Below are 12,168 nucleotides of genomic sequence, written 5' to 3'. Positions count from 1 at the left end.
TGCATCATCAATTTCTCCTAATAGTCTGCAATTGTTTGTGGCAGTGACATATCTCATTCACTAATCTGATTTTACCAACTAATCAATTTTCACAGAGCAATGAAAATCTCCATCCCAGGGCCCATACAGGGGCTGAGGACTTGCCATCTCTGGAACTATGGGATAAACTGAGTAATATGCATTTTCAGGATACAGACACTTAGAGTAACCGTCTTTTTTTTTTTTTACTTAATAAATCAATAGTACACATGAAAATAAGCAACTTGTTAATGTCTTGCTATCAGAACTGTGCATCTTTCTCATCCTAGGTCACAAGTCAAACCTTGGCCCGTGAGCCAAACCTGGCCTGCGACATCGGCATGATTATAACTGGCATTATTCTTTATGGAGGACTATGTGGGGCCCATTATTCTATATGGAGTACTATGTGGTGGCCCATTATACTGTATGGACGACAGTGTGGGGATCACAGTAGGGGTAAGTGTGCTGAAGCCACCATACTTTGCTAGGGGGTGCAACAGGGTCATCATACTGTATGTGTGGAGGGTACTGTGAAGGAATTTACTGTGTTTGGGGGGAAGGGATTTGGTGGCACCAAGAATGGGCCGCGACTTTGTTCAAAGTTTTTTTTGTATTGGCCTTTTGTGTATTTGAATTTGGCATCCCTGTGCGACCTCATCTTTCACTTAATTCATAGGTAAAATCTGTATTCAGTAAAGACAGATTTTCCCATTACTGAGACAGGTGACAGTTGTTGCTCATAAAAGTCTATGGAGATGTGAGGAGGGAGGAGGTAGAGGCACACAGACATACTGCTGTCATTTCTCCATAGATCATTATGAGCACCGACTGTCATTAATCTCCGTAATGGGAAAATCGGTATTCGTGGAATACAGATTTTACCAGTGAATTGAGAGTTTTGGACAATGAATGCTCGGTACAGGAGGAGAAAGAAGCAGATTTCTTTTAATGAAATAAGAAACTTGGTATTACATCTTATGTGTACTATTGATTATTGAAATAAATTGAGAGTTACGCTAACATCTCTCACTCCAAAAAAGAAAGCGGGAATTCACATGCTGCACATGTGGAGTGGAACTATAACGGGTGTTTCCTCTGCAGTGGTGGCCGATGAATGAGACTGCCGGTGTGAATATACTCTATAAACGATCCACTGCCGGTCTGCGAGGGGTTGGATTTGGATCCAACATAAACCAATAGTTAAAGACATGCTCTTCACAGTCTCATGAACACACCTGAACAAACCTCATAGCCTTCCAGTATTACACCAGGGCTAGCAACACAAAAACAAGAGAAGGTAGGTGAAACAAAGCAGAAGAACATACAGAAAGCCGATAAACATATATAGAAGACCTTGTGTCCGACATTCCTCCTAGATGATACTAACATTTTCAGCTTTAAATATGCAGATATCACTATATTACACAAGGCAATCTGGTTCTGCTCGTTTCCGCATGGGAAGGAAGCAAGGCCGGTGACGTCACGTCTACAAATATCTCCCGGCTCATATGTGCAAGTGGCAGGTATTAGTCACTGGTGCTGTTCATTAGCACAGGATCGGGACGACTTACCAACCCACTCATGCACATGAGCCGGCAGATATCCTGCTTACCTCTGATGCGGAAATGAGGGTAGACCGAATACCCCTTTCATCAGTACAAGCTGCTTTACAATCACACACTTTGTGACCTAATGACAGTAAATTAGATCAAGTGTTGAAGCTTAGATTTTATTGTTAAGTGGTGGGCACAGAGTGGGGTCCCACACAGAACTCGCAAGACTTAAGAGTTCTCTGCTTATTTTGTACAGTTTACAAAAGGGAAGAGGAACCTCTAAAACAAATAAGCCATACTTTCCACTGGACTGTGCCGCCGGATCGGAAGCCATGACGTCACAACCACCAATGACCTGCCCACCGAGACTACTGAAAGGCTGCAGGGTCAGGCGACTGCTGGTGGCCACCTCTAGCTCAGTGGTGACTGCCATGCAGGCAGCACTAGCACAGGGGGAAGATTCCAGTTGGAATTATGGCTTGTTTCATTTTATAAGCACCCTACAATCTGTAAACGTTATAGAAAACACAAGTGATACACTTCAAGAGTCTAAAATTGTGCGCTATGGGCCATCTCTACTCTTCTTTATGACCAAAGAAGGGGAGGTCAATGTATGTGGCCATGACACATTCTGGATAGAAAGTGAATTGAGAGGGTAAGAAACTAAATATATTTAATTCACCATTTCTTTAGAAAGGGTCCCTAAATATAAGGAGAACCAAGAAATGCCACACAACATGGAATGCAGGGGTGCAGGTGCTACATCTTTCATTTCCCAATACAAGTGTTTCCAGTCTAACAATACGCCAGAGAGATACAGAAATGTCTTCTAGGAACAATCCAAATCAGAGCTGCACAGAGAAAACTTATCCTTTTTCTATAAACCAAAAATTCTTACATGGGCACTAATTTATGTAACTGCAGCCTTTGTTCTGGGATTTTTCCAATCCCAATTAGTAAATATTTGATATCAGAACATCAGAAGTCACCTCGATGTCAGATAGTGAATTGCTTTTAACATGACAATTATTGTCATTTTTTATTACAAAGCAATACCCAAACTATTCCTCTGAAGCGTTATTTGTACAGAGAAATGCCGAATGGTGTCATGTGAATGTCACATTAATACACTGCTCAAAAAAAATAAAGGGAACACTTAAACAACAGAATATAACTCCAAGTAAATCAAACTTCTGTGAAATCAAACTGTCCACTTAGGAAGCAACACTGTTTGACAATCAATTTCACATGCTGTTGTGCAAATGGAATAGACAACAGATAGGAATTATTGGCAATTATCAAGACAGCCTCAATAAAGGAGTGGTTCGGCAGGTGGGGACCACAGACCACATCTCGGTACCAATGCTTTCTGGCTGATGTTTTGGTCACTTTTGAATGTTGGTTGTGCTTTCACACTCGTGGTAGCATGAGACGGACTCTAGAACCCAAACAAGTGGTTCAGCTAGTGCAGCTCATCCAGGATGGCACATCAATGCGAGCTGTGGCAAGAAGGCTTGCTGTGTGTCAGTGTAGTGTCCAGTGGCTGGAGGCGCTACCAGGATACAGGCCAGAACACCAGGAGATGTGGAGGGGGCCAGAGGAGGGCAACAACCCAGTAGCAGGACCGCTACCTCAGCTTTTGTGCAAGGAGGAACAGGAGGAGCACTGCCAGAGCCCTGCAAAATGACCTCCAGCAGGCCATAAATGTGCATGTGTCTGCACAAATGGTTAGAAACAGACTCCATGAGGATGGTCTGAGTGCCCGACGTCCACAGATGGGGGTTGTGCTCATAGCCCAACACCGTGCAGGACACTTGGCATTTGCCACAGAACACCAGGATTGGCAAATTCGCCACTTATGCCCTGTGCTCATCACAGATGAAAGCAGGTTTACACTGAGCACATGTGACAGACGTGAGAGTGTGGAGACGCAGTGGAGAGAGATCTGCTGCCTGCAACATCCTTCAGCATGACCGGTTTGGCAGTGGGTCAGTATTAGTGTGGGTTGGCATTTCTTTGGAGGGCCGCACAGCCCTCCATGTGCTCACCAGAGTACTGACTGCCATTAGGTACCGAGATGAGATCCTCAGACCCCTTGTGAGACCATATGCTGGTGCGGTTGGCCCTGGGTTCCTCCTAATGCAGGACAGCGCCAGACCTCATGTGACTGGAGTGTGTCAGCAGTTCCTGCTAAATGAAGGTATTGAAGCTATGGACTAGCCCGCCCATTCCCCAGACCTGAATCCAATTGAACACATCTGGGACATCATGTCTTGCACCATCAACAAACGTCACGTTGCACCACAGACTGTCCAGGAGTTGGCGGATGTTTTAGTCCAGGTCTGGGAGGAGATCCCTCAGGAGACCATCGGCCGCCTCATCAGGAGCATGCCCAGGTGCTATTGGGAGGTCATACAGGCACATGGAGGCAACACACACTACTGAACATCATTTCCTTGTCTTGAGGCATTTCCACTGAACTTGGATCAGCCTGTAATTTGATTTTCCACTTTGATTTTGAGTATCTTCCAAATCCAGGCCTTCATGGGATATTAATTTTGATTTACATTGATCATTTTTAATGTTTTATTGTTCTCAACACATTCCACTATGTAATGAATAAAATTTGCAACTGAAATATTTCATCCAGGGATATCTAGGATGTGGTATTTTAGTGTTCGCTTTATTTTTTTGAGCAGCATAGTAGTATATACAAAGTCATGAAGGAATAAAAATATGCATCCAAGCTACAGCAACACATGATCTGGATGGCAAATGTTTCCTTAGAAGGATCTGATGAGAAGGCTGAAAATAACAGCAAATTAAAGATCTAAGAAACACACATTAGGTTTATTAGCATAAGTTAATCTTTCTTCTTTTGCCCTCCATAACAAGTGTATTAAGTACTTAGTAGAGCCCCCTTAGCAGTTAAGACCTGCAGCAAATGGGATGCATTGCTAGTCATGCACCAGCTTCCTGAGGCATCTTCGTCCATCTCTCATGGACAATGTTTTCCAGTTCACTAATATTCTCAGGAATGTATGCTACAGCTGCCTTCTTCAAACCCCACCAAAGATTTTCTAGGGGTTTCAAGTCAAACAACTGACAGCCACTCAAGAATCTTTCAGGACTGAAACAATGGCTTGATGGACTTTGAGGTACTGCTATGATCCCCAAGTCTGGTTTCCTCACAGAATAAGTGAAGTTTTCTCAAAGGTTTTCCAGATCCTTGATTGAATCCAATCTTGCCCTCCGCACAGTTCGGGATTCCTATACCAAATGCATCAAAGCAGTCACAGAGCTTCACTGAGCAAACGCCATGTTTCACTGTAAGCAGGGGGTTCTCTTCAAAATATACTTTATTTTTTTCTCTTCCAGACACACCACTGATCCATAAGCCAAAAAAGTTGTAGTTTTGTCCCATCGTTCCACAGAACAGAATCTTAAAACGTCTGCAGATTACTAATAGTTGTCAGCATATTTGAGCAGACTTGTGGGGGCAGAGTTGGTCTCTGCTTTTCCTACATGCTGGATATTCTTCTTAAAATTCGCACCGACGGTGCACTCTCTTGACGGCTCTTTACTTCTGATCAGAGCCAGGGAGCGAGTGCACTGCCACTGCATATTGCACAGTAACAAGAATCTACTGAGCCTATGGCCATGACCGCAGCCTCTGCCCTTGATGACGACTCGTTTGAGAATCCCTGTACATGCTGGGATTCTCAAACAAAGCGCCAAAGAGGAATTCGTTAAAAAAAAAAAAAAAAGAAACACACAGAAAGAAGTTAGCTAGTGCAGTGAGGGAACAGTAAGGACTTTTACATTAAGGTATATTAGAATAGAGATTAGATTACGACAATAAATAGACCTTTAGGATTACAATAACTTAATTCCCGACCACCCCCTAAATGTAGTTAGAGATGAGAATGTAGTAGTCACATCAAGTGGTTTCTCCAAATTCAACACAATGCCACTTTTAATATTGGGCCATTTAAATTGTTCTTGTTTTATTGCTTTGTTGCAAACAGCAGAAAGTATAAATGTTGCTAATAAACCCAGTTTGCAATAAGGATTGGATCATTTTGATTACAAGGACAGGCAAATAAATTTGTCCTGTTCTACATGTTTGAGTGGGAGCAGGCAGAGCAAACAATGGTCATCAGCCAGAACAGGACACAGACTTAATAAATCATGCAATAATTCCCAGTTTGCATCTCCTATCTACTAAATATGTAATAGACTATTGACTACTGGGAGTCCCGCCACTGGGATCCCCAACATTCTCATTGATGGGGGCCCCATTCTTCTAGCTGCAAGACTGCACCTTGGAAGGAGTCGGAATGATGTAGCAGTCCAGCATGGGCCCTGCCGGTCCATCGCAAGTCCATGGCATTGACGGAAACAGCCGTGCTCCAGACCGCAGGATATTATCTGGTGGACTGGTAACCTACCGCCTGACAATGCAGGAGACTTTTCTAGGCACAAAGACTGCTCATGGTCTGTCCGTACAACATAATCAATAAAAATGTCAACTAATCGAAATCTCAGGTATAGTCCAAACCCAGTCCTCAGATGTAGGTGGTTTTTACATTGTTTTATCTGAACAAACACAACCAAGGGTTAACATATTTAGGTGTACATTTCCTTTTGTTTAATTATGCATTCTCCTTTAATGAGAGCAGGGAAATTAGACAGACTGTCACAAAACAGTAGGGAGATGACAGGATGGGAAAAGCTGTTGTGATACATTTCATTTACTTATTGGAAATATTCTAAAGAATTATTGTGAAAATGTACTAATGATATTGAAAATAATGAAAAAAAAATACCTTCTGTTTAAAAGGGAACCGGACAGCTGATACATGGTGCAGATCCATGGGCAGTATGTCAGGCATTGACTGTATGATCTCAACCAGGTAGGTTTGTTGTGAACATACTCTAAAAGCAGCCGGGACCGAGCTGCACTGGAGACTAGTCAGACAGGCAGGTCCCAGGCGGCTTCTTCTCGCCCACTACAATGGAATGATGGGTCTCTGCCTGTACGTGCATGTAGGCAGAAATATGTCACTCCAGAACAGCGGGCGGGAAGAACCCAGGGATCCACCTGTCCGGCTTGTCTCCAGCACGTCTTTGTGTACAGATCAATCGCGTTCTGACACCATGCAGCTCCACCACCGAGAGTCCCACTGCCAGGAGGAAATTAACTTTATTCCCCCTGGCAGCATTCAGTTTCCAGTCAGAAGTGGCACCTGCGCAGCTTCAGTCACTGCTCTGTACATAGAGAGTGGCAACTAACAGCGTCCCTGGCACTGACTGACAGCCGGCCATAATGCTTAGCCTGCTGTCAGTCAGTGTCGGGGGTGCAGTTTACAGTCGATGCTCTATACAATGAGCGGTGACTCAAACCTTGCCGCCACCAACCCTGTTACTGGACAACTGCAAACATCAAATTCTGGCCTTGGCAAATTCTGTTATGTGCATCAGGCAAAGTCTAACATCTATTCAGCATAGGTTTGTGGGTTTTTTCTAGTTTAAACCTATAACACAGACACTATTTTGCTTGGCTTGTCATTTATCATTTTACATCTATCTATACTGTTGCTAAGATAATGTGATTCTATATTGCTTGCATTGCGATTACAATAATGGGCATTACCTTTTAATATGTAGTCTGTTAGCAATGTTGGTACTTTCTCGCTGTCATCTTTCATTGCGTGGAGAACTGGAAAGAAATAAAATGTAAATCAATATTATACCACCATAAAAAGAAATCCATTCTAGATATTCCCATGTAAGTAGTTTTATACCATGTAGTCATACACACTTAGTGCTCCAGCGGAGGTTGAAATGATCAATCTCCACTCAAGAAGAAAAAAAAACAACAACAACAAAAAAAAAACAACTAGTTACTATGGAGCAGTCTTTCCCAACAGCTCATGTTTTCGGGACTTCCTCAGTACTGCACAGGTGAGAGAACCTGGGGACAATTTCTAATGACTCGAGCAATACTAAAGGTACCGTCACACTAGACGATATCGCTAGCGATCCGTGACGTTGCAGCGTCCTCGCTAGCGATATCGTTCAGTGTGACAGGCAGCAGCGATCAGGCCCCTGCTGTGCTGTCGCTGGTGTCGGGGAAGAAAGTCCAGAACTTTATTTGGTCGCTGGACTCCCCGTAGACATCGCTGAATCGGCGTGTGTGACACAGATTCAGCGATGTCTTCACTGGTAACCAGGGTAAACATCGGGTAACTAAGCGCAGGGCCGCGCTTAGTAACCCGATGTTTACCCTGGTTACCATCCTAAAAGTAAAAAAAAACAAACACTACATACTTACCTACAGCCGTCTGTCCTCCAGCGCTGTGCTCTGCTCTCCTCCTGTACTGGCTGTGAGCGTCGGTCAGCCGGAAAGCAGAGCGGTGACGTCACCGCTCTGCTTTCCGGCCACTGTGCTCACACAGACAGTACAGGAGGAGTGCAGAGCACAGCGCTGGAGGACAGACGGCTGTAGGTAAGTATGTAGTGTTTGGTTTTTTTTTACTTTTAGGATGGTAACCAGGGTAAACATCGGGTTACTAAGCGCGGCCCTGCGCTTAGTTACCCGATGTTTACCCTGGTTACCGGCATCGTTGGTCGCTGGAGAGCGGTCTGTGTGACAGCTCTCCAGCGACGCTGCAGCGATCCGGATCGTTGTCGGTATCGCTGCAGCGTCGCTAAGTGTGACGGTACCTTAAGGAACTCCTGACATCTGTTGGGGGCTGCGCGGACTGGGGTTTGGGAAACACCAATATAGACTAACAGATTTACTGCATGAAATGTACAGTTGTGTCAAATGTCCATTAACAATGTAGCAAAAAAAAAAAAAAAAAGGAATATGGATCTGGACATGCCATGTAATAGCGCCTGGAGAGCAGACAAACTTTTTTTCTTCTCTATTGCGAAGATATTAGCAATCAAACTATTGCTAATACAAACTTCTTTTGTGTAAGAGGGTGTTAGACAGTTTTCACTGGGGGCGTGTGATTTTTCCCCTCTCTATGATGCTGACCAATCATAAGCAGGCAGCAACTCAGCAGAAAAAATTACGCCCCCATCATAGCTTAGAGCAAGTTTCTCAGTGTGTGAACAAGAACACTAAAGCTCTGTTCTAAAGGTACCTTCACACATAACGATATCGTTAACGATATCGTTGCTTTTTGTGACGTAGCAACGATATCGTTAAGGAAATCGTTCTGTGTGACAGCGACCAACGATCAGGCCCCTGCTGGGAGATCGTTGGTCGCTGAGGAAAGTCCAGAACTTTATTTCGTCGCTGGACTCCCTGCAGACATCGCTGGATCGGTGTGTGTGACACCGATCCAGCGATGTCTTCACTGGTAACCAGGGTAAACATCGGGTTACTAAGCGCAGGGCCGCGCTTAGTAACCCGATGTTTACCCTGGTTACCAGCGTAAAAGTAAAAAAAACAAACACTACATACTTACCTACCGCTGTCTGTCCCCGGCGCTCAGCTTCTCTGCACTCCTCCTGCACTGGCTGTGAGTGTCAGTCAGCCGGAAAGCAGAGCGGTGACGTCACCGCTCTGCTTTCCGGCCGCTGTGCTCACAGTCAGTACAGGAGGAGTGCAGAGAAGCTGAGCGCCGGGGACAGACAGCGGTAGGTAAGTATGTAGTGTTTGTTTTTTTTACTTTTACGCTGGTAACCAGGGTAAACATCGGGTTACTAAGCGCGGCCCTGCGCTTAGTAACCCGATGTTTACCCTGGTTACCCGGGGACCTCGGCATCGTTGGTCGCTGGAGAGTTGTCTGTGTGACAGCTCTCCAGCGACCAAACAGCGACGCTGCAGCGATCGACATCGTTGTCGGTATCGCTGCAGCGTCGCTGAGTGTGAAGGTACCTTAAGCTCCTGCATGATTAGATAGCACAATGACAAAAACCTTTCAGATAAGGTCCCTGGGTTGGGAGGGGGAAGTGCAGCCAAGTTTATCTGTGTTCGATTGCAAACCCTTCAATTAGCTTTCCTCTTTTAGCATGGTCACCTCTGCTGTACTGCTCCTTTCCCCACACGGCCTGTCTGGAGAAGTGTCAGTATCATACTTATACACGTTGTACTCAAGACAACTTGTACTCGCTCCACAGTGAGATCAGGGTTGTCACTACATCTCACACAGTAGTCGTCCCGAACAGGCAGGTTACTCCTGTGTGAGACATAATGACACCCATGATCTCACTGCAGAGCAGTTACAAGTTGCCTCAGCACAGCAGACGTGTGTGGTTACTGACATACGCCATAATTCCTCTGCAAAAGAGAGGCAAAACATAAAAAACAACCAACCAGTTTTTTTCCCCAACCTGCAGCATCAACTACATCCTGTGTCCTGTTCAACTTGAAAAAAAAAAAAACCATGAAAGGTCCCCTTTAAACCTCATGGTCCATCATTAGCAACTTATCACCCGTCATGAAGACCACCCATTCCCAGTCTCTCTGCTGGGACACTTACAGATCCAGTGACATGCAGTCACTGGAGCGACTATTAGAATCGCACACCACTGTTCTATTCATTGTCTATGGACTGATGGAGATAGATAACCAAGTACAGCGCTCAGCAATTTCTAGAAGAAAAAAAAAAAGCGACACTGCTAAAATTGCTGACCTGTAAAAATTAATATAACTTGGCACATGGCATAAAAAGAAAAAATGAATTATAGCACAAACGTATGGCCCTGTGAATGCCGAGACACAAATTCCATTTACAGTAACACAACTGGACAATTTGTCCTACATATATAAGCATCATACAGCTTCATCAGAGGGTTTAGGTGGAAAATAAAAAAGGTAGATGGGTCCTAGAGACCTAATCTATCATATATACTCGGGTATAAGCTGAAATTTTCACCCCAAAGTTATATACTCTAGTATATACGGTAATTGGGACTTTAAAGGGAACCTGTCACCCTGAAAATCGCGGGTGAGGTAAGCCCACCGGCATCAGGGGCTTATCTGCAGCATTCTGTAATGCTGTAGATAAGCCCCCGATATTACCTGAAAAAGGAGAAAAAGACGTTATATTATACTCACCCAGGGGCGGTCCCGCTGCTGGTCAAGTCAGATGGGAGTCTCTGGTCCGCTGCGGCACCTCCCATCTTCATTCCAAGACGTCCTCTTCTGATCTTCAGCCACGGCTCCGGCGCAGGCGTACTTTGCTTTGCCCTGTTGAGGGCAGAGGATAGTACTGCAGTGCGCAGGCGCCGGAAAGGTCAGAGGCCCGGCGCCTGCGCACTGCAGTACTTTGTCTGCCCTCAACAGGGCAGAGCAAAGTACGCCTGCGCCGGAGCTGAAGATCAGAAGAGGACGTCTTGTAATGAAGATGGGAGGCGCCGCAGCGGACCGGAGACGCCCGTTTGACCGGACCAGCAGCGGGACCGCCCCTGGGTGAGTATAATATAACGTCTTTTTCTCCTTTTTCAGGTAATATCGGGGGCTTATCTACAGCATTACAGAAGGCTGCAGATAAGCCCATGATGCCGGTGGGCTTACCTCACCCGCGATTTTTGGGGTGACAGGTTCCATTTAAGGAGCTAGCTACATTCGGATACACCACTAGGATATCAGCTTTACTTTGTGAGGTTCCATTACAGGAATTCCATTGGTTCACACTTACTTTTTGTTAGAATTTGGAGGTCTTCAACAGAAGGAGGGACATTTCTCTTTTCATACGGAATAACAGTCGTTAAATACTGTAAAAAGAAAGCAAAACCTTTTACAAAAGCATTGTGCAAGTTCACGTCACATAACTTTATAAACATTTTGCAGACTAGTCGTTTTAATTCAATCAATCAATAGTATACATGAAAAGAAGTAACTTAGGAATATGTCTTATCAGAGAGATATGCTTTTCCACTAGGACTGATACACAAAATTATTGATTTATGGGTAAAATATTTGTTCAGTGGAAACAGATGTTTCCATCACTGAGATGGAAGTTGTCACTGATTAAGTTGCTATCTTCTATGTAGCGGGTGGGAAGAGGAGCTACAGTAGAGGCAGAGCTCCCAAATCCTTCGCCTCTGCCCTCTCTACAAAGATTCAGTAGCACCTGCCATCTCCAATCTCAGTAATGTAACAATCTGTCTTCCCGGAATACAGATTTTACCTGGGAACGGAGAATGAAAGTTCAATCTTGGTGGAGAAAGCAGCAGATTTCTCGGATATAACATATTACAAAGTTTCTTATTTTCGTTATTTCAAATAGTACACATGAAAATACCTTACTTTTTACAGTAACAATAGGCACAGAAAATGCACAAACCAGCCCTTCCACCCTCAAAACACTGCTTCACAAATAGAAATGTCTAAAGGTACCGTCACACTCAGCAACTTTGCAACGAGAACGACAACGATCCGTGACGTTGCAGCGTCCTGGATAGCGATCTCGTTGTGTTTGACACGCAGCAGCGATCTGGATCCCGCTGTTATATCGCTGGTCGGAGCTAGAAGTCCAGAACTTTATTTCGTCGTCAGGTCGGTGTGTATCGTCATGTTTGACAGCAAAAGCAACGACGCCAGCAACGTTTTACATGGAGCTAACAACCA

General features: G+C 44.6%; 1 protein-coding gene across 3 annotated transcripts in view; it reads right to left on the bottom strand.

Annotated features, from left to right (window-relative positions):
• FEZ2 (fasciculation and elongation protein zeta 2) overlaps positions 1 to 12,168 on the bottom strand; it is a 79,482-nt gene that overhangs the window by 898 nt on the left and 66,416 nt on the right. For 2 of the 3 annotated variants that reach the window (XM_069769028.1, XM_069769030.1), the window contains 2 exons: positions 11,237 to 11,312; positions 7,231 to 7,296 (listed from right to left, as the gene is read on the bottom strand). In XM_069769028.1, the coding sequence (XP_069625129.1) occupies positions 7,231 to 7,296; positions 11,237 to 11,312 (142 nt within the window). Of the gene's footprint in view, positions 1,295 to 7,230; positions 7,297 to 11,236; positions 11,313 to 12,168 lie in introns of all 3 variants that reach the window. The other variant, XM_069769029.1, reaches the window with a different exon arrangement.

The sequence above is a fragment of the Ranitomeya imitator genome, chromosome 5 (assembly GCF_032444005.1).
Source record: "Ranitomeya imitator isolate aRanImi1 chromosome 5, aRanImi1.pri, whole genome shotgun sequence".
NCBI classification, from domain to species: Eukaryota; Metazoa; Chordata; class Amphibia; order Anura; family Dendrobatidae; genus Ranitomeya; species Ranitomeya imitator.
The sequence above is the reverse complement of the archived record's forward strand: the minus strand, read 5'-3'. Positions and strand labels throughout refer to the sequence as shown.